The 27,867-nt window shown below is 52.6% G+C and overlaps 1 protein-coding gene across 3 annotated transcripts in view; it reads left to right on the top strand.

The window, feature by feature from the left end:
- Positions 1-26,833, top strand: part of CACNA1B (calcium voltage-gated channel subunit alpha1 B) — a 186,238-nt gene extending 159,405 nt beyond the window's left edge. For 2 of the 3 annotated variants that reach the window (XM_035015333.1, XM_035015332.1), the window contains 11 exons: positions 2,381-2,508; positions 8,413-8,509; positions 11,491-11,599; positions 17,317-17,424; positions 17,931-18,043; positions 19,033-19,160; positions 20,802-20,937; positions 21,107-21,223; positions 22,423-22,630; positions 22,865-23,109; positions 23,521-26,833. In XM_035015333.1, coding sequence (XP_034871224.1) covers positions 2,381-2,508; positions 8,413-8,509; positions 11,491-11,599; positions 17,317-17,424; positions 17,931-18,043; positions 19,033-19,160; positions 20,802-20,937; positions 21,107-21,223; positions 22,423-22,630; positions 22,865-23,109; positions 23,521-24,051 — 1,920 coding nt within the window. In that variant the 3' untranslated portion in view covers positions 24,052-26,833. The remainder of the gene's footprint in view (positions 1-2,380; positions 2,509-8,412; positions 8,510-11,490; positions 11,600-17,316; positions 17,425-17,930; positions 18,044-19,032; positions 19,161-20,801; positions 20,938-21,106; positions 21,224-22,422; positions 22,631-22,864; positions 23,110-23,520) is intronic. The other variant, XM_035015334.1, reaches the window with a different exon arrangement.
- The last annotated feature ends 1,034 nt before the right edge of the window (positions 26,834-27,867 follow it).

Genomic DNA, 27,867 nt, shown 5'->3' with positions numbered 1-27,867 from the left:
TATACACACACACACACACACATTTTTCAGCAATGGGAAAGAAGGAAATCCTTCTGTCATTTGTGACAACACAGATGGATCTTGAGGGCGTTATGCTAGGTGAAAAAGGCCAGACAGAAAAAGACAAATACTACATGTATAACTTACATGTGGAATTTTTTTTAGAAGTCAAACCGTAGAAACAGAGAGTAAAAGAGTTGTTGCCAGGGACTGGAGAGTTGGGGAAATAGGGAGAAGTTGGTAAAAGGGTACACACTTTCAGCTATAATACGAATAATGTCTGAGGATGTAAAGTAAAACATGGTGACTATAGTTGATAACACTGTATTGTATAATTGAATTTTTCTAAGAGAGTAGAACGTAAGTGTTCTACCAAAAAAAATAGGTGATGGATGTGTTAATTAACTAGATGGTAGGAATGATTTCACAATGTTTATGTATGTATATATACCACAACATGCACTTTAAGTGTCTTATAAGTATGTCAGTTATATATATCTTAATAAGGATGATACGGGGACAGTACGGTATTGACATAAGGATAGACCAATGGAGTGGGATGGAGATTCCAGAAATAAATCCAAATATCTATGGACAATTGATTTTTGACAAGGATGCCAAAGCTGTTCAGTATGGAAAGAATAGTTTCTTTAAGACATGATGAAGAGACAACTAGATGTCCATATGCAAAAAAATAAAGATGGGCCCCTACCTCACCCCATATACAAAAATGAACCCAGAATTGATGAAAGACCTAAATGTAAGAGCTAACACTACAAAACTCATAGAAGAAAGCATAGGGGGCAGATCTTCATGATCTCGGATTTGTCAGAGGATTCTTTGGAGATTCAACACCAAAATCACAAGCAAAAAAGAAAAAAATAAATTAGACTACTCAAAATTAAACACTTTTGTGTGTCAAAGGGGATTATAAAAAATGTGAAAATACAATTTAAGGAATAGGAGAAAATACTAATCCACATATTTTATAAGGGGATAATATCCAAAATACATAAACAACTCTTAGAACTGTATTACAAAAGACAACCATTTAAAAAATGGGCAAAAAATCAGTATAGACATTTTTGCCAAAAAGATATACAAAGTGGCCAACAAGCACATGAAGACATTCATCATCTTTGGGCATTAAGGAAACTCAAAACCACACACTCGCTTCACACTCACTAGGATGGCTATAATGATGATAATGTTTTTAATGGAAAATAGCCAGCTTTGGCAAGGACATGGAGAAATAGTAACTCTTGCACATTGTGATAGGAATGTAAAATGCAGCAACCTCTGTGGAAAACAGTTCAGCCCAAAGGTGGAAACAACCCAAATATCCATCAATGGATGAATAGATAAACAAACTGGTATATACCTACCATGGAATATTATTCAGCCTTAAAAAGCAATGAAGTTCTGACCCAAATGAATGGCTGAGCCTCAGAAAATCATGCTAAGTGAAAGAAGTCAGGCACAAAGGGCCCTATATGGTCCTGTATTGTAGGATTCCTTTTATATGAAGTACCCCAAATAGACAAGCCGATAGATGCAGAACAGAGATTGCTAGGGAACGGGAGAAAGGGGAAATAAGTGAGTGACTGTTTACAGTACAAGGCATTTTCTGGGGTGATAAAGAATTTTTGAGGGGCGCCTGAGTGGCTCAGTCGTTGAGCGTCTGCCTTCGGCTCAGGTCACGATCCCAGGGTCCTGGGATCAAGTCCCGCATCAGGCTCCCTGCTCAGCGGGAGCCTGCTTCTCCCTCTCCCTCTGCTCCTTCTCCCTGCTTGTGCTCTCTCTCACTGTGTCTCTCTCTGTCAAATAAATAAGTAAAATCTTAAAAAAAAAAAAATTTTTTTGAAACTAGAGAGGTGGTTGCATAATATTGTGAATACACTAAAGCCACCGAGTTGTACTCTTCAAAATGATTAAATGTATGTTATGTGAATTTCAACTCAATTAAAAAAAAAAGAAGCTGAGCTTTTGGCCTCTAGAGTCCAAACTACTAACTCCAAAGTCACTGTTTTCCTTGAAGGCTAGCTAGGAGGGGAAGAGGATGGTGATGGGAGGTGGGGCAGGAGGGGTTGCCAACATGAATTAGGGTAGGGCAGCAGAAGCAGGGAGTGGGAGGGGCTCGGGTTAGTTTGCGGGACCTAGAACCCTGGGGTAGGAGGCTGGGTGCCACGGGGGCTGGTGGTGGTGGTGTAGTGGAGGCCCAGAGGCTGGGGGGAGCAGGGCTGGACGGGCTCTGGCTGAGTTTGAGGGGCCTCCGCTGCCATGATGGTTTCGCACACAGACTTTGGCTGGAGGGTAAGGGCTAGGGTAGAGGGCGGGCTGAGGTCTCTCTATGTCACCCCTTCTCCTTCCTGTCCTGCAGATGTTGAACCTCTTTGTGGCCGTGATCATGGACAATTTTGAGTACCTTACACGGGACTCTTCCATCCTAGGGCCTCACCACCTGGACGAGTTCATCCGGGTCTGGGCTGAGTACGACCCGGCCGCGTGGTGAGTGGCCCCCGTGCTCCGTGGTCCTCAGGGTGGTCCATGCCACGGATCTCGGGACAGGGCTGGGTGGCTTCAGACCTGTGTCATGTGATACAGGTTTTGTCAAACCCCCTCCGGTTTTGGTGGGGTCCGCAGAGGGTGGTGCCAGGTCCCCTTCTAGGTGGCACGCTCCTTCTCATGCCCACAGTGCTCTTACACAGCTCCCTGGGCTGAGAAATGCTCTGTGAGGCCCTCAGTCCAGCACTTAGGAGGTTCCAAGGGGTCTGTGAGGCTCAGGTCTCTTGCCAAATGGGAGTGTACTGTCTCCTCACAGGTCTGTCACATGAAGGGCGTGGAGGGCTCAAGGGAGAGGGTGTGGACACAGCAGGAGGGCCTTCCCTTGGGGCCTCACCATTCTCATGAAGCTTGGAGGCCTTCATGGCAGAAATGACATTCTTCCCACCGATGGGCTCAGGCCTCTCCCTCTCTGCCATCTCTTGGGAACAGGAGCCAACATGCACCTCTGTGTCCCCAGCCCAGGCTGCAAATAGCGGGCGCTTGGTGAACTTTGACTGAAATTAAAGGAGCTACCAGGAAGGGTCTAGTATGTTGAAGACCCTTTGGTCATGGTGGGAAACGGTTACTGTGTTGCATTAAGTGAGGAGTAGTTCATTTCCAGACAGAGCAAGTATGTCATGAGGGGACTGGCTTGGGTGTTCCGTGATCCATGGGAGAGTCCTGCACACCCAGGACACATACTCTTATCCTCGGGGCTAGCAAAGCAGCATGGACTCACCATCTGCCCATTTGTCTGTTCCTTCATCACTTGCTTCTTCACTTGCTTATTCATTCATTCACTCTCTCAAGCGGATACTTGAGTAGTTATTCAGGGCATGCTCTCTGCAAGGCCAACACAGGACATGGAGGGGCCAAGAGACCTGGCTGCTGGGGAAGGCACAGGCCTGCTCTTCGCCTTGCTCATGGTGAGCGCTCAGCAGTCATGAATGTGAATGAACAGTGCATCAGTAAACGGATGGGCATCCGTCCCTTCCCAAGCTCGAAGGGAATGAGAAGACTGTGAAGATGGGGTGTAGCCACTTCCCACCTCCTCTCTCCGAGGCTCCCAGCCTGCCCATGTCCCCCTCGCACAGCTCTGTGTTTGGTCACCCCTTGCGTGGTAGAGGCCTGGAGGAGATGGTCAGTGTCATTGTGGTGAGGATCCTACTGCCCACAGTTTTTCCCTAAACTGGAGCTCAGCAAGGGGATTGCTCCAGAGCTCTCTGACCCTCAAGCCCCTGCGAGCTTGGCTGGGCTCCCCCACCCTCCTCTCATTCAGCCCTCCTGGAGCCCCTACCCCATCATGTGAAGATCCAGAAGATGCTGTATGAGACCCTTCCCAGGCTGGGCAAGCCCTGAAACCACTGGCAGCACCAGCAACCCCAGGGCATTTCCATTCCTGTAGTGTCTCTGGGTGTTTTCCATTGTAGTGAAAATTGTATAATTTTCACACAGTGCAGAACAAGCGTGGCTGTTATTTATGTTTCGTGGTGTAGGTGACCGTTTTTGTGGCCTTGGAGAGTCCTGTCATTTTGCTGATGCGTCAGCACATCGGCCCTGCAGTGCCCAGTCTCATTCTGGCTCAGGGGTAGGTGTGGGTTCTCTGGTCAGGAGGGCCCAGTCAGGTCAGAGAGCAGGGGAGACTCCAAGTGAGGCAGGCTTGAGGCTCATTCCAGGAGGGTCATCTGCACTGTGGTCTCAAGAGATGCTGCTGTTTCTGGGCACATTGTCTCTAGTATATGTGCTGCGAAGGGAGCACTGGGCACATTGTTTCTAAAGGGTGTGTTGCAGGGAAGCAGAGATGCTGTATGGGCGGTATGTCCATACGTGCGGGACAAAGGCAAGTCAGTGCAGGCCTGTGAGAGGGGAGGACTTGCCCCAAATCTTTATGAACTGTAGACCCAGGACTTCCCCTAGTCCAGGCACAGGTGGAGCAGAATTTGGACACACAGGAAATGGACTTGGGCCAGACTGTGGTTTTGTGATGGTGCACAGGGGGCTCAGACTGTTTCCCAAATCCAGAGTTCTGAAAATGGGGCCTCTGGAAGGCAGAGGCCATTGGGAGCGTGGTAAAGAAAGTGCTATGGAAGAGTAGACAGCAAATATAAGCGTCACCCCAGAGGTGGCACCTGCGAAATAGCACACAAGACCATGGTCCAAAAGTAGCATAAATGTGACCCACAACTAACACTCAGACTTGCTGCTCCCACATGTGGCCTGGGCTGAAAACATAGCCTGCCTCCAGACGGCAGGGGATAGGGGAAGGCCCAGCAGAGGCAGCTGAGGAGACTGAGTCCTAGGCACAGGACCGAGGGTGCTCTGAGCCCTCCTAGCCTCCGTGGCAGATGCAAGGATGTGGTCCGCTTTATATCCCAGGCGGCCGCTCTGCTGTCTCCTCGTTCTTGGAGAGACTTAAAGAACAACAAAACTGTGAAATTTCCCAAGCTTTCATATGTGTGTGTGTGTATGTGTGTGTTTGCGCCTGTGTGGCTCTGTGGGCGTGTGCACAGATGTATACATGTGTGCCTGTGTGTGCATATTGCATAGGTGCATGGGTGTGTGTGCACATGTGGACAGGTCTGTGTACACACGTGGCATGCGTGTGTGCATGTGCGCACATGCACGTGGTTTGTGTGTACGTGTACGAGCGTGCACACACGTGATCGTGTGCAAATGTGTGAGTGCAGTGCATGTTTGCACACGTGGACAGGTCTGTGTATACACGTGGCATGCGTGTGTGCATGTGCGCACATGCACATGGTTTGTGTGTACGTGTATGAGCGTGCACACACGTGATCGTGTGCAAACGTGTGGGTGCAGTGCATGTTTGCACATGTGTGTGCTTGTGTGCATGCGTGTGTGAATGCACATGTACATGGGTGTACACGGGCATGCGTGCTTGTGTGTGTACATGTGTGTGAACGCCGGTGCGCGTGGGTATGTATGTGTGCATGTGCGTGCGCACATGCATGCTGTGGGGAGATGAAGAAGGCGTGGGCTTGTTGCTTTCTGGTGCCGCCTTCTCCCATCTTCACTGTTGCCTCACTTGGAGAAGGGTAGAGAGTCGAGAGGAGAATCACAATCACACCTGTAAGCAATCTGTCTACTCATCTTTGTGTTCATCCATCCGCCCAGTCAACATTCCTGAGCATCCGCCGTGTGCTGGGGACCAGGGGTGTGTAGGTGAAGCAAGCATGTGCTCTCAGGATGCTGAGTCCAACGGGACTGTGGGAGAACAGCGGAGCCGTAGTGTGAGCCCAGGGTGTCTGAGGAGGGAGAAACCCCATCTGGCTGGTGAGTCAGAGGAGGTGGCATTTGAGCCAAACTGAAGAGGGCAGGATGGATTGAGCTCTAGAGAAGAGGTTGGGGCCAGGGCTGAAGGGAAGGGGGTCTGATTGTGTCTGATGGAGAAGAGAATGCATTGCAAAGGGGCTGGAAGGGCGGCTGGGACAGGTTGAGAAGGTCTTGAAATTTGGGATAAACAAGGAGCTTTGACTTTGCTTTATAGACAGCGAGGACAGTTTTTTGCATTGGAGTGACAGTATGGTGCTCCCACTTTCCATCTGGTGCCATCTGAGGGATTCGATGGTGGAAGAGAGAAGATGAGCCAAAGAACAGGCTGTGAATTGGGTTGGGTGATTATTGGGGCTGGGGGCTTCACCATGCTTCCAGACCTTTCGTGATGATCCTTTAGGTCCAGTGAGTTAGCAAGCACCTTGGGTGAGGCCAAAGTGGGGCTTCCTCTTTCTTCCCTCTTTTCCAGAAGTAATTTGGAGCTGATTGGACAGGAAAGAGAAACGTCCGTGTTGGCCAGGGTGCCCACCCTGGGACTAGGGGGTCCTTAGCTGGACCAGCAGATTCCAGGAGATTCAGGAGGTAGAGACAGTCAGGAGAGCCAGGCATGGGGTCTCAGGCACTCAGGGAGCAAGAGTAGGGGCTGCCAGAGAGGGTGGGTGAACAAGGCCCCGGGGAGAGACGGACCAATGGTTTCAGTGTGTGCACAGTGGGGGCTTGGGACAGGGGCCAGCACTTGTTCTGTATGGTGTGTCTCCTGCCTGCATCAGGCTCTGGAAATGGTCTTGGGATTGCCATGCCTCCTGGGGCTTTCTGAGCCCCAGGATTCCCTGCAGGGAGCTGCCTGTCCAGCCGCCGGGCTCCTCTTCCTGTCGCAGGCTGGGTGGGCGGGCGGGATGGGCTCATCGTGCCTTGGTTGCCATAACCTGTGACATTTCCTTTCCAGTTGCCGGATTCATTATAAGGATATGTACAGTTTGTTGCGTTGTATTGAGCCACCCGTTGGCTTAGGGAAGAACTGCCCTCGTAGGTTGGCCTACAAGGTTTGCAACTTCAGAGCCTCCATCCGACATACTCTTCCCTGCCCGAAATGCAAACACAGCACACACTCCCTGCCTGGTTTGGGAATGATGACACCTCACCTCTCTTTCCTCCTGTCCTGCCCTGCCCCGCACTCCGACCTCCTGGACGCTTTGGTCCCCCATCTGATCTCCCGACCCCTCCAGCTGGCTGGGGACAGGCAGCCTTCTAAGGCAGTGCACACGAAGCTTTCTGGCTGGGCCTGGAGGGCAGGGGTCGGCTGCTGGGTGGGAGCTGGGGGCCAGGCCCTGCCTGTGCCCAAGGAAGCAGCTGTCTTTCCCGGCTTTGCCTCCAGGCTCTCAAGGGTGGGCTAATGGTCAGATAGGCTGGAGGCCAAGGGCCCCAGAGGAGGAGAGCATGGGCACAAGCAGACCAGGAGGAGCGGCCCCTCCCAGTCTGAAGAGCCTGACAACCGAGGGGTTTCTGGTCCCTGAGGGAGGCGAGGACAGAGGCAGTGGAGGCCCAGAGACGGGCCCTCCTGCTTCACCTCTGGATCGATCCACTCAGCCAAGGCTGGGAACCCTGGGAGGAGGGCCAGGCCCTGGGGCAGATGTGCCTGCCAGGAAAAAGCTGTCCCCTTTCTCTCCTGGGTGGCCTGAACCCGACCTCGTCTCTGGGACCCCAAGCAGGTCCCACAGGCAGGTGTCCCCAGAGGTGGAGGTGAGGCTGCAGGCCTGGTGGCCTGTCTACCTCGGGGAGACACAGTCATTGGCCCCCAGACACCTCCCCGGATCTGGAGCCCTGTCCCTGGTGTGGACAGGAGGGTGCAGGAGTGGCCCCAAGCCACATCCCACCCCAGCTGCCCACCACGCCCCTGCCCCTCCCCCCGCCCGCCCCCCTCCCCGCGGTCTCCCACTTCCTGCCCAGCCATGACTCCCAGCAGCAGCCCTGCCCTGGGCGGCCTCGGGCGTCTCTGGGCTTGGAGCAGGACTCACCGTCAAGTTTGTCTCTAGAGCCTCGGGGCTCCCCCAGCTCTAGTTTTCCGGCTTGTTTTAGAGTTTTCTCCACTTCTTTAGCCTCTAGGCTAACTTGGAAGCAAATTGAGCATTAAGGAAAGCTATGTTTCTGCCGTGGTTCTCAGGCCGGCCTCCTCGGTCACATAATTCTGTCTGCCGGCTCTCCCGGCATGGTGAAACAGCTCTTTTCTGATTTGGCATTATCTGTGGTTTTCTAAAAGTGTAAAATCAGAAGTTGACAACCCAAAGCCGCCCTGATGCAGCCCTTCCTCATCCCTCCATGTTCATTAGCTCAGATGTCACCCCTGCCCGCTGCCCTGCGTGGGGCTGGAGTGTGGAGGTGAGGCTGGGAGGGGCAAGGAGGGGATTGAGTCAAGCAGAAAAGTCCCTCATTTTACGTATTTTGACTTTTGGCATGTAATCTGACGCTGGTTAACTGGATCTGTTTTCTTGTCTGCTTCCTCCCCCCGCCCCCCTCCTGCCGCACCCCTTCCTGTGGACCCCACCCTGCCTCTGCCTCTCTGGGCCGGGTCTCCAGTGGGCGCATCAGTTACAATGACATGTTTGAGATGCTGAAACACATGTCCCCACCCCTGGGGCTGGGGAAGAAATGCCCTGCTCGAGTTGCATACAAGGTAGACCCCGACCCTGCACCCCGAGGCTGGCTGTGCTGGGGCTGGTCTCCCGTCTCCTCTCGGGGCTTGTCCGTCTGTCTGTCTGTCTGCCGCTCTGCTGTCTCACTGTTTCTTCCTTTTCTCTGCTCCAACCATGTCCTCTACCTTCCCAGACAGAGGGACATAGATACCATGATGGTGTCTGCACTCGCCCCTTGTGCCCGCAGGTCTGCCCCCTCTGAGAGCCCCTGAGAGGCTCAGGAAGGCGGAGCCGGAGCCCTCCACCTGCCTTTTTTCCTTTCCTTCTCTTTCCTGGAAATGAGGGGACAGACCACCTTTTTGACAGAAGCTGTTTTTGTTCTGGACTCAGGACCGCACTCAGCTTCTCTGTCCCATAAGCACCCGATGAAGGTGGAGTTATCCAGCCCTTTGGGTCTGAGCCTGGGGTAATAGGGGCCTGCAGGGCCTCTGGCACTTCTGAGGAACCCACACCCAGCTCCGCACATGCAGAACTTCCCCAGGTCTGGGCTGCGTCAGCATCCCCAGGGCTTTGTAAGTTCCACAGCGGGAAGGAGGCACTGTGGCATTAAGAGGAAAGGATGCCAGGGAGAGGCGTTCTGCTGTCATTCCTGGGGCTTCAGAGACTGCTGCAGGGTAAGGACAGGTAGTCCCATGCCTCCTCCCTCCATCGCTGAGGAGCCCAGGAGGCTGAGCGGCAAGGAGGGGGTAAACTGAAGGACATCTCCAGGCCTCCCTCCTTGGGGGGCAAGCAGGTCACATGGCCCAGCCCCAAGCCTGCTCCCACCTGCCCCATGTGCCCTTTGGTGTGTAGGCACCTTCCATCCCTCCAGCACCACCCGCCACCCGTCACCCCACACCGAGAGCCCTCCTGCAGCTCCCATTGCTCCCAGAAAACAGAGCCAGCCCGAGTTCTGCGGCTCAACCAGCATGTGTCTGGAGCCTCTCTGCCACCGCCCTCTCTCTGAGCGAGCTTCCCAGCAGAGCTTTCTCTGGTTCTGTCCATGATGTCTGTCTCTGTGCTCGAGTTGGGCCTGCCTCTGTCACCTGGCTCAGCACAGCCTCTGGAAGCTAAGTGGCTCCTTCAAGCCATCGGCAGAGGCCTCTGCTGTCTTCCTCAGCCCTCCCCTGCCTGGCATGCATGTTGCGCCTGCCTGAGGCCTGCATGCAAGACTGTAGCTTTGTTCCCAAGAAGGAGAGTTCTGTCCACACTGATACCTGGGGCCAGGCTGGGCATGCAGGGCTCTGATGGGCTAGCCTTTAGGGCCCCTCCCCAGCTGTGCTGGCCAGTTCCAAGGTTCTGGTCATGAATAGACCAGGGGAGGCCTCAGGGTGGGTAGGAATGGATGGGCTTGGGGAGCTGGGGAGGGTCCAGGAGATGCTCAGAGTGCTATGACCAGGAGGGTCTAGGCCCAGGGCAGAGATGCCTATCTGTTTACCCTGGCCTTGTCCTTCTGCCGCTTCCTGAGATCCCCGCCCTTCTAGGGCCTGGACAGGCAGAGGAGAGCCTCTGGTGTAGGTGCCCTGGACAGAGCTCTCTTCTCTTGGAAATCACCTGCTTGCTCCTCCTTCACGCTGGTACCTGACTCCCTGACTTCCCTGGAGAGGAATCCCTCTGCCTCTCTTACTGCCATCGGTGCTGGTCTACAGGGACACTGTGCTCTGGAAAGCCGATTTTCCTGGTGTGCGTCACAAAGGTGATGTGTGAGGTCCTGGGACCATGATTGGATGTGCCAGGTGGGGCTTTGCCAGCATTCAGGGGGGCAGAGTCTGGGCTCGTGTCTTTAGCCACCCAATCTCTACTAGGCCGAGGATTGGATTTAGGGCCCAGACACTGGGGGCAGGGCTGGGGGCCCTCCCTAGAGGGGAAGAGAGGCTGCTGTGTCATGGGATGTGGGCTTGGCAGAGGACAGGCACAACCCGGGGAGGGGCCCGGTGCCCCCATCTCTAGCTCTGTCTTATGGTAGATGTCAAGAGACTGCTGGGAGAAGACAGGTGGGTCACGGTGCCCCTAGGGCTCTACCTGGCCAGCTAGGTGACCCCCCCATGCTGAGACCATTCCAGACACACCAAGGATACTTTTCTTCCTGGACATCACCTAAGTTCTCAGAGCCTCAGGCTCTGGGCAGCTGCTGCCTATACCCGGAGGTCTGTTCCAGACGCACATCTGTCTCCCGCTGTTCTGTCCTTGAAAAACGAGGAGAGGAAAGGGGCTCTTCACCTGATGGGGAAACAGGGAGCAAAGCAGCAGGGCACTGCCCCCAGTCTGGTCCGGAGTACTTTTACTCCTGTGCGATGGCCCTGAGCCTCTCCCTAGCAGCCTTCACGCTGGCCCTGTGCAGTGCCATCTGTTTGGGTCCTTCTGACTGGAAGGTGCTGGCCGCCTCTGCCAGGCCCCCTGGCTGGGTGGTGAGAGGCAGAAGCCTTCCTGGGGTGAGGGGATGCCTCACTGGGAGCTGGGGCTCAGAGCTGTGCTCTTGGCTGACCTGCCCCTTGTCCAGTGCTCCAGGCTGCCGGTGGAGGAGATGACATTGGGCGGAGCTGTAAGGACAGGGGTCTTCCCTCCTGTCTGTGGGCCATCCCAGGGTGCCCCAGCCTCAGTTCTGCAGCCCAGATCCCTCCCTCTTCAGCCCAGGGCCCACGCCCCTTATTCCAGCCTTGGGCAGGGGTCCTTCTGGCTAAGCATGTGCCTGTTCTTTCAGAGGGATCCAGGCTTCTGGCTTGGTGCTATGCTACAGTCTTTACCTGGACTTCTGTTTCTCCACAGCTAGGAGAAGACTCAGCTCCAGTGGGGTGGGGGTGGGGGGCGGTCCAAGGGTGAGTGTGAATGCTGGCAAAACTCCCAGCCACCCAACTTTGCCTGGGCACCTGCAGAAGCCACCCCCAGGAGGCGAAGCCCAGCCTCTAGGGGCCTCCAGCACCTTTAGTCCTGTGGTGGAGGGACCCTGGTAGGCCTGGCCCTGACCTGCTCCCCTTGTCCCTAGCGCCTGGTTCGCATGAACATGCCCATCTCCAATGAGGACATGACTGTCCACTTCACATCCACGCTGATGGCCCTCATTCGGACTGCACTGGAGATCAAGCTGGCTCCAGGTGAGCAAGGCAGCATCTGGGGAGGGCACCAAGCCAGGACCGGGCGGTCTCACTCCAGAGCCACCCCCAGGTGGGTGTGCAGGGACAGGGGGTGAGGAGGCTTGTCTGGAGGCGACCAAGGACAGCTGCCCATGGCGCCTCTGTTGGGCACTGACTTTATCCCCTGATAACCGCCCTGCCTCTGAGCATTGTAATGATCCCATTTTCATGTGTGGGAGCTGAGGTGCAGGTTAAATGACCTGTCCACGTTACCCAGAGCTAGAGCATGTGGCGACAGAACATGAGGTAGCATCCTTCCAGGGTGCAGCGTCTGTGTGCCTTCTGTCCACTCCCCGTAGTGACCGCGGGCCCTGTCAGGTCCTCTCCTGAGCTAACTGACAGGACTGCATAGCCTGTGCCAAATCTAGGAGAGAATAAACCTCCAGTGTATCCTTTCCACCTTCACCCTCCTGTGAAAATTAGAAAAATTAGAGCCACCAGAGGGGATCTGCACTGTCCCTGCCCCCACACCACCCTTCTGGCTGCACTCGTGCCCTTGAGCTCAGCCATTTCGTTTGTAGTGGATGAGTCAAGGCCAGTCCCATACCCTGCCCCCCCTTGCACTCTAGGTCCCGTTCTCATCATCTACCCAAAGATGTCATGCTAGAAATTCTGCACCCTGCTTCTTGCCCTGTCAATTTTTTCCTCCCTATTGAATTCTTCGTATCAACATATAAACAAGCTATGATCGCTCCCATCTTTAAAAGGTTTTCTTCTCCCTCCATTGGCTTCCCTATGTTTATTCTTCCCCTCCTCACAACCAACTCCTTGAGAGACTGGTCTGTATTGTCTGTCTGGTCTCTCTTGTTTGGTCTGCAGGTGGGTTTCCACTGCAACGCTGCTGGAGCCGCTCTTGCTAAGCTGTTCAGTGACCTCTGTGTGCTCGGTCCTTATCTTACCTATCCACAGCTCAGCCTTTCCTCAGTTGTCATGTCCTTCTTTTTGAATCCCTTTGATGTTTCCTGTTCTGTTTTCTCATGTCTCCCACCCTCTGAATGTCACTGTGCCCCTCAGATTGTTCTCTTTGCCACGTTTGTCATTCCACCTATTTTCATGGCTGTAAATACTGGGACTTCCAACTTTGTGTTTTTAGTGCAGGCCTCCTGAACTCCAGACCTGCATTCTGCATTCTCATGTGAATTTTTACTGTCTCCACTTGGAGGCCCAGTAAGCATTCCAAAGTTCACTTGCCCAAAGTTGATCACCACATATTCCCCATGGTCTTTCCCGTCTCCATCAGTGGAAACTCTGTTCTTCCAGTTAGTCACTCAAGACAAAGACCTCTGGAGTCATTCTTACCTCCTCTTTCTTTTTTTTTTTTAATCCTTTTCCCAGTTTTGATCCATATATGATCTCTTGTCATATCTCTTGACTCCACCTTCATAATATACCAGAATATGGTCACTTCTTTGTCCTCTCCCACTGCCAGCTCCTGGTCCAATCCACTCTCTCTTGGGTCTTGACTAGATGGTTGCAGTAGCTTCCGACTGGTCTGCCTCTGTTCTTGTCTGCCTTCAACATAACAGCTAGAATGATCATGTTAAAAACCAAACCAATAAAATTAATAAACCTCTGGCTAGACCAATCAAGAATAAAAGGGATAAAAATAACCAATATAAGGAATGAAAGAGAACACCGCTACAGGTCCTGCTGCCATTAAATGGATAACAAGGAAATTTTATGAACAACTTTCTGTCAATAAGTTCAACAACTTAAATGAAATGGAAAAATTCCTTGACACCAACTATCAAGCTCATTCAAGAATGGGTAACCTGAGTGGGTTAAAAAAGGGAAGAGATAATCTGAGTAGCACTATAGTTATTAAAGAAATTAAATTATAGTTAAAAGCCTTCCAACAAAGAAAATCCCCAGCCCAGTTAGTTCCATAGGTGAAGTCTACCAAACATTTAAGGGGGAAATAATACCAGCTCTATATAAACTCTTCCAGAAAATAGAGAAAAAGAAGCTATTTCTCAACTTACCATATTATGCTTACATTACTCTGATACCAAGATGAGACAAAGACATTATAGGAAAAGAAAGTGACAGATCAATATCCCTCATGACTATAGACACAAAAATATTCAACACAATTTTCTCAGACTGAGTCTGGCTATATGTATCTGTTTGCTTGGTGACAAAAGTAGGGTTTATCCCAGGAATGCAAGTTGAGTTCAAGTATAAAAAATCAATCAATATAATTTAATATATCAAAGAAGTAAAACTATATGATCATCTCAATAGATGCAGAAAAAGCATTCCACAAAAACGCATGATTTTAAAAATTCTGCATAGAGTAGAAACTGAAGGAAGCTCCCTCCATCTGATCAAGGATATCTATGAAAAACCTTCAGCAAATGACACACTTAACAAAGAAAGACTAACTCCTTTTCCCCTAAGATCAAGAACAAAGGAAGGATGTCTAATGTCATCATTCTTGTTCAACATCATACTTTAGGTCCTAGCCATTGTAATAAGTTAAGAAAAATAAATGGGAGGCATACCAATTGGAAAGGAAGAAATAAAATTGCCTGTATTCACAATTGACATGATTATGTATGGAGAAAATCTGAAAGACTCTAAGAAAAAGTGAATAAAATGGAGGCATCTACAGGCCAAGGAATGCCAAGGATGGCTGGGAGCCACCAACATCTAGAAACGGGCAAGGAAGAATTCTTCACTAGAACATTTGGAGGAGGCATAGTCATGCTGACACCTTGATTTTGAGCTTCTGGCCTCCCGAACTGAGATAATAAATTTATGTTGTTTTAAGCTATTAAAAAAAGTTACTAAAACCATCCACAAGTATAGAGCAAGGTCACAGATACAAGGTCAATGTGCAAGAAGCAAATGTATTCCTATATATTAGCAATTAACAATTGAAATGGGAAAAAGTTCCATTAAAATCACACCAAAAACATGAAGTACTTCTTTGTTGCTGGATAACTCTAAAAAGTATATATGTGAGATCTGTATGTTGCAAATTTCAAAACATTGAAAGAAGCAAAGAAGATCTAAAAATTAAGCACTGCATCATCTTCATGCATTGGAAGATTCCATATTGTCATGATGTCAGTTCTTCCCACATTGATCAATAGAATAAATGTTCACCCGATCAAAATCCAACAGGTTTTTAGGTAAAAATGTACAAACGGATTCTAAAATGTATCTAGAAAAGCAAAAGAACTTGAGTAACAAACAATTTTGAAAAAAGAACAAAGAAAACTTACTCTACCTGAATCAAAGACTTTCTATAAAGCATGTCAATTGAGGCATATTGTGTTGGTGACAGGACAGAGACGTGGGTCAGTGGAACACAATAGAGTCTCATACTTACATTGCCAATGGATTTTTGATGAAGTTGTAAAGGCAATTAATGGAGAAAAGATAATTTTTTCAACAAATGGTACTGGAAAAATTTAGAAAACTTTATGTCCAAAAAAGGGAAAAATCTTGACATTTAGTGTCTTAGTCTGCTTGGGCTGCCAATAACAAAGTACCACAACTGAGTGGCTTAAACATAGAAATTTATTTCTCACAGTCTGGAGGCTGAAAGTCCAAATCAAGGTGCCAGGAAGGTAAGTTTCATTCCTGGGCCTGTTCTCCTGGTTTGTAGGGTGGTCACCTTCTCACTGTGTGCTCACATGGTCTTTCCTTGAGTGCATACAGAGAGTGAACGGATTTTCTGGTGTCTCTTCTCATAAGGATACTAACTCTCTGGGTCAGGGTCCCACCCTTCTGACCTCATTTCACCTAATTACCTCCTTCTCGGCCTTATACAGTCATAATGAGGGTTCCAGCTTCCACATGTGAATGGGGGCAGCGCACAATTCAGTCCATAGCACATACCTTTTACCTCCTACAAAAATTAACTTGAAACTGATCATAGACATAAATGTAAAATGTAAAATTATAAAACCTCTAGAAGGAAACACAGGAGAGAAATTTTGGCAATTTTGAGTTTGGCAAAGATTTTTGAAGACACAGAAAGCATGAGCCATAAAAGAAAAATTGATGAATTGAACTTTATCAACATTAAAAACTTCTGCTCTTCAAAAAAACATTTAAGAAAATGAAAAGACAAAGCTAAAGCATTGGTGAAAATATTTTTGAAACATGTATCTGCTATAGGATCAGTTTCCAGAATAGATAAAGGTCTCTCACAACTCAGTAATAAGAAAATAAACAACCTAATAAAAATGGGCAAAGGATTCGAATAGATAGACATGTCACCAAAATATATATAGGGAAGGCAAATAAACACCTATAAAGATGCTCAATATCATTAATCATCAGAGAAATCCAAAATGAAGCATAATAAGATAACCCTACATGGTTATTAATATGGCTAAAATACTTTTTTAAATGACAATATTAAGTCCTGGTGAGAATGCGTAATATGGAATTCTTGTGATCCTAGTTTGGCAGTTCCTTACCGTATGGCCCAGCCATCCCACTCCTAAGTGGGAAGAAAAGAAAACATACATCTGCACAAAAACATATATGCAAATGTTTACAGCTTGCTTTCATAATCACCTCAAAATGTAAGCAACTCAAATGTTCACAGCTGGTGAATGGATAAACAAATTGTGGTCTATCCATACCGTAGGATAGTACTCAGCAATCAATAGAAACAGGCTACTTATATATTCAGCAACATGGAATGAATCTCAAATGCACCATGCTGAGTGGAGAAGTCCTACTCAAAAGCCAATACACCCGATGACGTTGTTCGTGTGGCATTCTGGAGAAGGCAAAACAAACCGAGACAGAAAACACTAGGGATGGGATGGGACGGGATGAGAGGAGGCCAAGGGGTCCGCTACAAAGGGAGCACAGAGGGACTTTGGCAGTGGTACCAGGTACCCATGTCTCAATTGTGAGGGTGGATGCGTGGCTTTATGCATTTACCAAAGTTCATAGAATGGGATAACTGAAAAGGGTGGATTTCATTGTATGTACATTATACCATAGTAAACCTGATGCTAAAAAAAGATAAATCAGAGTATTTTATCCCTCTGCTTAACACCCTCTGCTGCTTTCTATCTCAGCATCTGCTCCCTGCAACACCCCCACCCCCACCCCCTGCTCAGTGAGCCTTGCCTTCCTGACTGGTTGTGTGACACACCAAGGCCTTTGCACTCCCTGGTCCTTTTCTGCCTTCGGGGTCTTACACACACACCACCTTCTCATGAGACCTTTCCCGACTACCCTGTCCCAAAATTGCAGCCCTCCTGATACTTCTCATCCCTCCCTACGTAAGCTTTTTCTGCACCCAACACACTAGGTTTTGAACTTACTGCCACTTTATTGTTGAGTCAAGCCACATGGTGCCACAAAGGTGGCTCCTTTGCTTTTGGTCCATCACCTAGAATAGTACCTGGCATGGGAGGGTGCTCACTCGATAGTTTTGAACGGTTGGATGAGCAGCTGGACCGCCACCATATCCCTTCTCCACTCCCAGGGCCCATGCACACAGGCCTCTGTCTCTGCGCGTGCCCATTAGGGACGCTCTGACAGCCACCGTGGCCGTGCTTCTCCCCGCTCTGTCCTTTCTCCTAGCACTGTCCTTGCCCCATTTCCCCCCACACCACACCTCTTCCTGCCGGCTCCCCCAGGGGGGCCATGAGACAGCTCCTAACATCTCTCTTCCCCTCTACACCCTTGTCCTGCCCCAGCCGGCACCAAGCAGCATCAGTGTGATGCAGAGTTGAGGAAGGAGATTTCCTCTGTGTGGGCCAATCTGCCCCAGAAGACCCTGGATTTACTGGTGCCACCCCATAAACGTAAGTGAGGGCGAGAAATTCTCCTTGTGCACCCCCCTTCTGTGTCCCACCCAGAGGCAGAGCCAGGAGGTCTGGGCCAGGGTGACCTCGTCAATAGTCTAGACTTAGTTTCCACCTGCAGGGAGAACGGTCTTACCGGTGGGTGCATAGGGACTGTGGGAAGGGATTCCCTGGGCTTTATTCTGTTGGCCACAGTCACCCATGTTCCTGGTGGGGGTGTGCACTTAAAAAAATCCAGAGAACAGCAGGGAGACTCCTACAGTTAGAGGTGAGGTGCTTAAAGATTAAACCCTACATCCACTTCATTGGGAGGAGATGGAGGGCCCTGTGGAGAGTCAGTACAGCTCCAGAGGGCACGTGCTCAGTGTCCAAAGATGCAACTTTGGCCAAGCCCTGTGCCCTTTCCTGAGCATGTCCAGGAGTCCTTGTGGTGGAGGCTGTTCCCTTGCCCCACCCCACCTCTCCTTCCTCCTCCACACTCCATCCTCTGTTTTCTCTCCCGCCAGCCGATGAGATGACCGTAGGAAAAGTGTATGCAGCTCTGATGATATTTGACTTCTACAAACAGAACAAGACCACCAGAGACCAGATTCACCAGGCCACGGGAGGCCTGTCCCAGGTACCGAGTTCCAGGATTTCCAAGAAGTAAACCTCAGACTCTGGCACCCGTCAGTTGTTTTGACGACAGAGGAAACCCACACCCTTCCTGGAGATTGCACAGCGAGAAAAGGAAGATGAGAGGTTCTTACTGTAGCCTTACCTCTCCAGCCCCAAAGTCAGAAACTCCATACAGCCTGTGTGCTTTCCAGTGGCTGGTCTCCTGCTGGTACTGGGGGCCTCCTGACTTGGAGGCCTAGTGTTCAGGAGCAGTAGACAAGGGGCTGAGGACATGTTCCCTGGAGATACCACTTTTTTAAGTGGTAGAAGAAAGAAGCTTGAAGAATATTTGCGGAGGTTGTTTGGGGAGGTGCAAGGAGAACCTGATTACCCTGCACCTGGGCAGGGACCAGAGAGATTCAAACTGATGGGTCCAGGGTCATGATTTCTTCCACTCACGACTCTGACTGGGCTGGTTTGGGGCCCCATCTTCCTGATGTCATCCTTCAAAGATAACAACTTTCCCACGCAGCCAAACCATCAGTGACCATACGTAGACTCTGTCTAGAAAGTTGCCTGGTGTTTGGAGCTTACAGGGACATTCACCCTTCTTGGGATGGGAAGTATCTGATGCCCACACCATATCCCCTGTTCCCCTGTCTGTTGCAGACACCCATCAGCGCCCCCCCGAGCCCTGAAATGTCCTCAGAATTCTGCTCAATCTGGGGCTCATGCAGCCTCTACCCGTCAATCCAAGTTGATGATGAGATGAAATCTTTTTACCATTTGTAATTGGACGAGGTCCCCAGATTTTGTAGGTAGGGAAACTGAGGCTCCAAGAAGTGAAATGACTTTCCTGATGTCACTCACAGGCCAGGTTGGGAGTAAGCCCCCGCCTACCTCCTATGTAGGGCTGGGTCAGGGCAGAAGAAGCACCAACCCATGCTGTGGGGGCTGGCGCACCTGTCTCTGCCCTTAGAGCTCTTCCTCTTCTCTGCGTCCCTTCTACAGATGGGCCCTGTGTCCCTGTTCCACCCTCTGAAGGCCACGCTGGAGCAGACACAGCCGGCTGTGCTCCGAGGAGCCCGGGTTTTCCTTCGGCAGAAGAGCTCTGCGTCCCTCAGCAACGGCGGGGCCGTGTGAGTACCTGGCCAGGGTGCGAGGGGCACGGAGGAGGCAGGACTCCCGGTTTCTTCCCCTCCCAGAAGGGCTCCCTGTAGGCCGTGCTGCAGGACAGGGAGCCCTCAGGTCCCACCAGCACTTTGGGAGACTGGCCTCTCTGTCCACCCTGTGCCCACCTCCTCCCAAGTGGTTCCCCGCGGATGCTACCTGAAAGCTGGTCCAGGCCGGCTGCTGGAGCGGTCCATGGCAGACCCCAAAGCTAATTCCCGAAACGTCACACGGGTGCCTCTGACGGCACTGAGGTCAGTGGATTTAGACCGTTGGTGGTCCCCACTGTCGCCTCCCGTTGTGCGTGCCCATTTCCCTTTCCGGTGAGGGGCCTCTGCCTCTGCTTCCTCACTGCCCATTGAGAAATGATTTGTTTTGACCCCATTCTGCTGACGGCCTGTATGTGTCTAGTCTTTGTAACTCCTCTAAGACATTTTTCCTCTCAGATCTCCACTCCAGTAGTGATTTCTGAAGCAACTGTATTTTGTAGACAAATTGGTAACGTCCTTGTTACCTAGCCCCTAACTCTTGCCACAATAATTCTTGGTAATGAACCACCGAAAACCAAGTGTTGTGACAGAACAGTCACCTGTCTTGCACCGTGTGTCGCTGGGGGGTGGTAGCAGGCAGGCTCCCCTCAGCCAACCCCCTCAGGGCCAGCGGGGTCCCAGGTCTGCTAACACCCTATTGGCTAGAGGGAAACATTGGCTGAGCCCAAGGAGGGGGGCCTGTGCTCTGCCTCATCCAGCGAGGGCTAAGGTGTGGGGCCTGATACCAGACTGGGCACAGCATGCGTGTTTAGGGCTCCTGATTTAGGATGGCTAAGGTGTGGGGCCTGATACCAGACTGGGCACAGCATGCGTGTTTAGGGCTCCTGATTTAGGATGGCTAAGGTGTGGGGCCTGATACCAGACTGGGCACAGCATGCGTGTTTAGGGCCCCTGATTTAGGATGGCTAAGGTGTGGGGCCTGATACCAGACTGGGCACAGCATGCATGTTTAGGGCTCCTGATTTAGGATGGCTAAGGTGTGGGGACTGATACCAGACTGGGCACAGCATGCGTGTTTAGGGCTCCTGATTTCCTCCTCATCTCTACGTGTTTGGACGGTGTTTTTTGGAGCCTGGCTGTGGGTCTTGGACTGTTAATCTGGTAGGTTTTTCTGAGTACTGAACTGCCCCTAACTTAGTGGTCAGGGCTTGCTGTGCACCAGCCTAGACAGGATGTCCATACTGTGCATCATGCAGACTGTACGCATGTGGCCTCGTCCTTGCCAAGAACCATCCCTGCTCCCACTACACATGGGAGGCCCTGTCCAGGGCCGAGGAACCTGCTGGATGTCCCTAGACCAGGAAGCGGTGGGCCCAGACCTCCCTCGGACTCGTGTCCGGGGGCCCTCTCTGCCCATCTGCTCTGAGCCCTGGTGCTGGGTCCGCATCCCTTGGCTGTGTGGCCACTTGATACCTGGAGGGCCTCATGCATCTGGGCTGCTTCCAACCCAGAGTAGAAGGGGCCAGTGTAGGTTCCTGGCAGGTTGCAGCCGGGTCCTTGCTGGGCATTCCATGGCCCACAGACCTCTGAGCCAACAGCACGATCCTCTCTTCTCTACAGACAAACCCAGGAGAGTGGCATCAAGGAGTCTGTTTCCTGGGGCACTCAGAGGACCCAGGAGGTACCCTCTGAGGCAAGGACACCCCTGGAGCGTGGCCACTCTACAGAGATCCCAGTGGTGCAGCCAGGAAAACCGGTGAGGGCTCCCAGGGCTGGGGAGTCAGGCTGGGGATGGGGGATGAGATAAGGATTGGGGTGAGACCGGGATGGTGGGAGATGGCAGGAATGTGGCGGGGAGCCCAGGATGGGGGAGAAGGTGAGAGTGGGGTGGGGGCTGGTGTGACTGCGGGCTGCTATATGCCCAGGCTGTGGATGTCCAGATGCAGAGCATGGCCCTGAGAGGTCCTGACGGGGAGCCCCAACTCGGACTGGAGAGCCAGGGACGAGCGGCCTCCATGCCCCGCCTGGCTGCAGAGACTCAGGTGGGTGGTCTGGGAGGGTCAGGGTCGTGGGAGGGTGGGGGAGTGGGGGATGAGGAGACCTGGCTTGGGGAGGGCTTGTGTCCCACATGAAGGCTCCCTACCTGCACTGCAGCCTGGACACTGTCAGCCCTGTTGGGAGCTCCCAGGATGATGGTCTCAAGAGGTGCAGCCAGAGTCCTCTGAGGCCTGCCAAGAATCCCCACCACCCACCTGTGCTCAGCCTCCTGTTGGGGCCCTGGGGCTTCCATCTCCCAGCCCAGTGTCCCTGACCCAGACTTTCCCTCTCTCTAGGACATACCTCTCCCACGCCAGCCCGCATCCCCCTCCTCCGCCCCCCCCTCCCCACCATGCACACAGTGCCTCACAGCTTGGTCCTCCCTTTTCCCCATCGATGCTCTGGCGATGACCTGCCCTGTTCTTTCTCTGGATGCTGGAGGCGGCACCACCTCCATCCCCTGCTCCTTCAGGAGTGCTTTGAGTACCAAGCAGGAAGCTCCAGGGCAAGGGGGCTGTGGGCCTATTCACAAGGACTCAGAGAGGGGCCTGCAGACCTGAGGCTGTGTCAGGGGGCCCTGCTTTCACTTCCTGGGATGGTGAGGGGCTTTAGAGGGGCATGTCCTGCAGCCTGGGACCTTCAGTGCTTGCCTGGGGCTAGCCCTGTCCCTGCCTCCTTTTGTGGTTCCTGGTTCTGCACATTCAAAATGACTTCATTCTCTAAACTTGTCTCTGCTTCCCATTGGTGGTGGCTCTTGCCCTCTTCCCCTTCCTGACCCTGGCCCGCTGGGTGGCCAGCTGGAGGATGCCGAGTGGAGGCTGTGGGTCAGCTCCTCTTGGAGGGCCCATTTCCGCAGGTCCCGATTTCAGCCCAGGGCAGGAGCCCCATGGCCCTGGCCCAGCAGAGCCATCACACTCAGCCACCCCTCAGGGTTCTCCCAACCAGGCCCGCAGCCTCCCTCTTCCTGGCATCCTCCCTGTCCCCCAGGGACACTGAAGCCAACAGCTCTCTGGGCCCTGCTGGCAGAGATGGACAGCACCTTGTGCAGTGTGCTCTGGAAGAAAGGGTGGGCCTGGGTGGGGAAGAGCTTTCCGGGGAGAGGGAGGGGCCTGGTGGTTCCTGAACCCCAGGCCTTCAGTGCCACCCTGGAGCCTGCCCCAGGCCCCTCTCTCAGACTGTGTGCCAACCCACATCCCACCTGCAGCCGGCCCCCAACGCCAGCCCCATGAAGCGCTCCATCTCCACACTGGCGCCCCAGCGTCCCCACATGGCTCATCTCTGCAGCGCTGCCCTGGACCGCGCCCCGGCCAGCCAGGCTGCGCCCCATCACCACCACCGCTGCCATCGCCGCAGAGACAGGAAGCAGAAGTCCTTGGAGAAGGGGCCCAGCCTGTCCGCAGACACAGATGGCGGTGCGTGCGGGGTCCCTCAAATGGCCAGGGCCTGAGGCATTCCTTTCTGTGCCTCGACCATCCAAATGGCCCTGAGTAGGGGGCGGTGAGTCCCAGGTCTGGGGACCAGGCAGGATCACCCATGCACCTCAGCTCTCCCCCTGGGTCCCCCTGCTGGCCGTGGGGACGGGGTCTGGGCTGGGGGTCTGTCTTGCCACCTGGCTCGCGGTGCTGACTTCTCCTCTTCCTGGCCAGCACCCAGCAGTGTTGCAGGGCCAGGCCCACCCCCGGGAGAGGGTCCCACAGGCTGCCGGAGGGAGCGCAGGCAGGAGCGGGGCCGGTCCCAAGAGCGGAGGCAGCCCTCTTCCTCTTCCTCGGAGAAGCAGCGTTTCTACTCCTGTGACCGTTTTGGGGGCCGGGAGCCCTCGCAGCCCAAACCCTCCCTCAGCAGCCACCCCACGTCACCAACAGCTGGGCAGGAGCCAGGACCCCTGAGACCGGTAAGACAGGACCCCCCTCACTGCCCCTCCTTGCAAGCCCTCCCTCCACCATGCTCTGAATCCTCCTTCATGTCCTGGTTCCCAGGCCCGAGTCTGCGCTCCCCGCTTCCTCGCCCCGTTCCTCCCCCACCAGCCTGATCCTCCCCTCCCAACTGCCCTGGACTGGCCTCTGGTCTCTCTTCTCCCTGAGCTGTGCCTGTCCCTTTGTTACCCACTGTTCCCCATCCACCTCCCCAGGCCGACCGGCACCAGTGACTTCCCCCTGCCACCGCACACCCTACCGGTCCCCTCCCAGGGCGCCTGCCTCTCTCCATGCCTCACCCCCCACCTCCCTGGTTCTCACCTGCATTGGCCTCTGGTCTGGTACTTTGATTTTTTTTTTTTTTTTTGCTCTGCTCTATTTTCCTGTAGGGTGGTGGCTCAGTGAACGGGAGCCCCTTGTTGTCAACATCCGGTGCTAGCACCCCTGGCCGTGGTGGGCGGAGGCAGCTCCCCCAGACTCCGCTGACCCCCCGTCCCAGTGTCACCTACAAGACGGCCAACTCTTCGCCTGTCCACTTTGCTGGGGCGCAGACCAGCCTCCCCACCTTTTCCCCGGGCCGGCTTAGCCGGGGCCTTTCCGAACACAACGCTCTGCTCCAGAGAGACCCCCTCAGCCAGCCTCTGGCCGCCGGCTCTAGGATCGGCTCTGACCCTTACTTGGGGCAGCGTCTGGACAGTGAGGACACTGCCCGCACCCAGCCCGAGGACACGCTTACCTTCGAGGAGGCTGTGGCCACCAACTCAGGCCGCTCCTCCCGGACTTCCTACGTGTCCTCTCTGACCTCCCAGTCACACCCCCTCCGCCGCGTGCCCAACGGCTACCACTGCACCCTGGGACTCAGCTCGGGCGGCCGTGTTCGGCACAGCTACCACCACCCCGACCAAGACCACTGGTGCTAGCCGCGCCGCCTGCGCCACGCACCTGCTCGGCGGGCGCGTTCCAGTCGATGAGTTTTATCATCCACGCTGGGCCCCAGGGACGCTCAGGGGCACCGAGGCGGGGGCAGCAGCCCCTGGGAGGAGGGGCCCCGCCTTTGGGGCCCTCTGGGGGGAGGCCCCGCTGCTCCCCCCACCCGCCTCCTCTTTCACGCTGGACCAGTTCCTGAAGCCCTGTCGGAGAGGGACGTGGCTCTCTCTGTCCCCTTGTATGCTGCCTGCCTGGGGCTCATACCACAGACCCTACACGGGAAGTTGCTGCGTGTGCTGAGTGGGACCTGTCAGTCTGAATCCTGTGTGATGGCTCCCAGCGTCTGGGGTGCGTGCCCGGGGCCACTTTTAGGAGGTCTGGATCTGGTAGAGGCCATCCTTTATCCAAGTGTGTGGTACGGAGCCTGGCATGTTTAAACGCCTGGCTAGACAAGAGGGAGTTGATGGTCAACAGTAGTAGCCTTGGGAGCCCGGCCTGGGGCTCCTTGCATTCTTGTCGGCGCCCACAAACACAAACACATCCAGCGTGGCTCTTTGTACCTGAAACAGCAGATGGACACCAGAAATACACTAACACACTCTCTGTCCTCTCCCAGATGCTGTCAACCTTGACAGGGACCAAATCTGGAAAACACTCTTGCTGTTGGTTTTGGTTTTTAATCGAAACACCCTTCCCTCTTTTGTCAATTCCATATACTTGATCTAGAAAGAAGAGCAAAACAGAAAAATGGGGAAGGAAATAGCAACAGGACTTAAAAAAAATCCAACCTGTAGGAAGCTCTCAGCTCTTTGGTGTGTGTGTGTGTGTGTGCGTGTGTGTGTGTGTGTGCGTGTGTGGCTTGTGTGAGGAGACGCTCTTGCGTCCAGCCTGGGTGGCCCCCCAGCTCCCCTGGCTTCTGCTGCTCTCGACCAAGTGCCTGACTTCCGAGCCCTCTCGTGCCAGGCTCCTGGGGGCGGTGACATGAAGCTTGTGTGAAGCGTGGGTGAATCCTTGGAACTGTTTCCAGTTCCAAATATCAACCAAGTAGAAAGCTGGTGTCCATGGAGAACACTCATATAACATCCAGTGGGACGGTTGTAGTTGGAAACGAAGCGACCATTTCCCTGTTTTCCTCCCACGAGTGGAAGGGTTTCCTGGGAAGCCACAGAGCAGTATAGAGCGTGTCCTTGTATGGGGTGTTTTCAGTCTGTTCTACATCTGAATCTCAGGGACGGGATGCCTGCCAAAGGGGGCATGGTATCTGTTGTCGTGAAAGTTTCTTTTCAGATAAGGCCAGAGAGAGGGAGAGGTCGTGGGAAGAGGGAGAGGTGGGGGAGTGGAGATGGACCCATTGGGGCAGGAGGGAGGGCCTGTGTCTGCGGGTGCGGGCACTTGGGATGCCCCGACTGAAATGAGGTCAAAACTCAGAGGAAGCTATGGGGCAAGGAGAAGCTTGGCGACTGAGGCTCAGGTAGGAGCCATCTGAAGCCCAGCACTGTGGCACAAGACATGGGAAAGCGGGAAGCAAAAGGGAAATCCAACCTCATGGCCACTGTCAAAAGGGAAACACCATAGTTAGGAGGCTGTGCATAAAATGCTGGGAGACCCTTTGTTTCGTGAACAAAAGGAATATTTAGATGATTAGATTTTGGTGCATCCTCCATGTTTGGAAATGTCATATGATCTCTTTGCTGGATCATTTGAGTGTTCCCATTGGCTGTTGCCCCATGACTCACCTTAAAGAAACTTGGCCTGTGATGTGTGTGTGCGTTTCTCTGTGTGGAGATGTGTCCCAGTGAGTGGATGTCGTTAACCCATAGGGCTATGCAACAAAAGACACACATTCAATAGAAATAAATCACGTAAGACCACCACCTGTTCTAGGGTTTCAGCATGATTGTGACCAAACCATTTTATAGAATTTCCTTACTGGAAGGCACAACACTCTGAAACTTTAAGATTACAGAGTATTTTACTGCAATAGGAAATAATAACTGGAATGGTATCTCAGACTCTGCATGAGATAGCTGTGTTCCTGTTGCAAAGCAGAAGGATGTGTATTTTGATACTGATGTTTCATCTCTGGCCCATGTTATTTTGAATGTATCCATTCTGTGCAGAACCACAGCTGCTTCCCAGGCCATGTTGGGTGGAGAATCACTGTTCTAGCCCCACACAGCCTCACCAGTCTGTCTGGATTCTTCTAGACACTGGAATTGGTGAAAACTACAGGGAGTGGGGGAAGAGATACTGTGTCTTGTTTTCCTGACTTTGGGTTTTGTTTCTGTATCGTCTCTTCTCAGCTATCATATGTTTCCACTGAGATATCATAGTGAGTTGCCAAATTTGAAATGCATTAACCAGTTGTCTGCATCTGGACCAGTCAAGCAGTGGCTGTAGTTTGAATAAGTTATGTGTGCATGTAAAATATATACATATATACATATATACAAGTATTTGCATGAAATGTATATCTTCGTACTTTTTGATACAATGTACTCATTTGTTAATTTTTAATTATATTTGATATAAATCAAAGGTTTGTTGCAAAACTTTATATTTAAGAACGGTGTTAAAAAAAAAAAACCCAAAAAGAAGTCCCAACCATGCAACACAACTGGGACCTGCTTTAAAACAATCCTGTGATTGACGAGTTTGCTGCCTGAGTAATATTGATCACCCAGACTTTGGATTCTGCTATTGTTTCTACAATGACATTTTGTATGAATCAAAGTCCTTGGATTAAAATAAAACTTAACAAAAAATCAAAACAAACCCCACCATGCTGCTGGGTGATGTATGCAAGAGGTGTGGGAGCCAGCAACCTGTGCGTCCTCAGGAGGCAGGGCCCCCTCCATGGGCATGTGGGCAGGAGTGCACAGCTGAGCAGCTCTCTGGAGAAAATAACCCTCTAAAACAGATTTGGGCCTGTTCATGATGCAAGTGTGGATCAGCCTGAGACTCTGGGTGGGGTTGGGGTGAGGGTCATGAGTTGGGGTCAGGGCCAGGGTCTGGATTAGGTTTAAGCATAATTGGCTTTCTTCCCCCTCCTCCATCTCCCTGGGCCTCCAGGATAGACAGGACTCACCCAGGGTCACACACGAGTCAGAGGTGAGCTGGAGCATTGGTTTTTGGCCCCTCACTCCTGGGCTGTAACAGAAGAAAAGGGAAATGTCCACCTGATCACCGACTGTTTGAGATCCAACTCAACCCCTGTCAAGGGTTATGGAGGGCCTCAGAGGTTATACAGGGTACTTCCGCCCTCCCACCTGGAAAGGGTGCCGCTGGCCCCACTCTGCCTGGGCAGCCGCAAGTTCCAGCACAGCCCCACCCCACGAGGGCACTCAGTAGACACAAACGGATTTATATAGGACTGACTGCCGTGGCCTGCCCACCCCCACGTGCAGCCTTCTTGTGGACCGTTGGGGCCCCCCCGGTGCTGGCTAGATCCTTCGTCCCATCAGAGTGATCAGCAGGAAACAGTCAGTAGACAGGATAGCCCTTGGCCTCTGACCATCCAGGGAGGCATCTGTAGCCCTCCAGCTCAGGCCAGGCAGGGTCTTGACAACCCCCACGGCAATTACTGAGCTGACTGTGCTCCTGGCAGTATAACAGGTCCATGGGCAGTGTAGACAGCCCCACAGGATGTTTCCATTCCCAAGGTCTGTGTGGTTGAGACAAGTGTCTCCTCCTTCACAGTCTCTTAACCCTCCAAATGCTGGATGTGGCCCTGTCCACAATAGCCATACAGCCATACAGCAGACTGGCCCTGCAGTCCTTTGGCCTCCTGATTGTGATGTAAACCTTTG

Source organism: Mirounga leonina, unplaced genomic scaffold (assembly GCF_011800145.1).
Source record: "Mirounga leonina isolate KUSES-001 unplaced genomic scaffold, KU_Mleo_1.0 Mir_170, whole genome shotgun sequence".
In the NCBI taxonomy this organism is placed as follows: Eukaryota; Metazoa; Chordata; class Mammalia; order Carnivora; family Phocidae; genus Mirounga; species Mirounga leonina.
The sequence above is the reverse complement of the archived record's forward strand: the minus strand, read 5'-3'. Positions and strand labels throughout refer to the sequence as shown.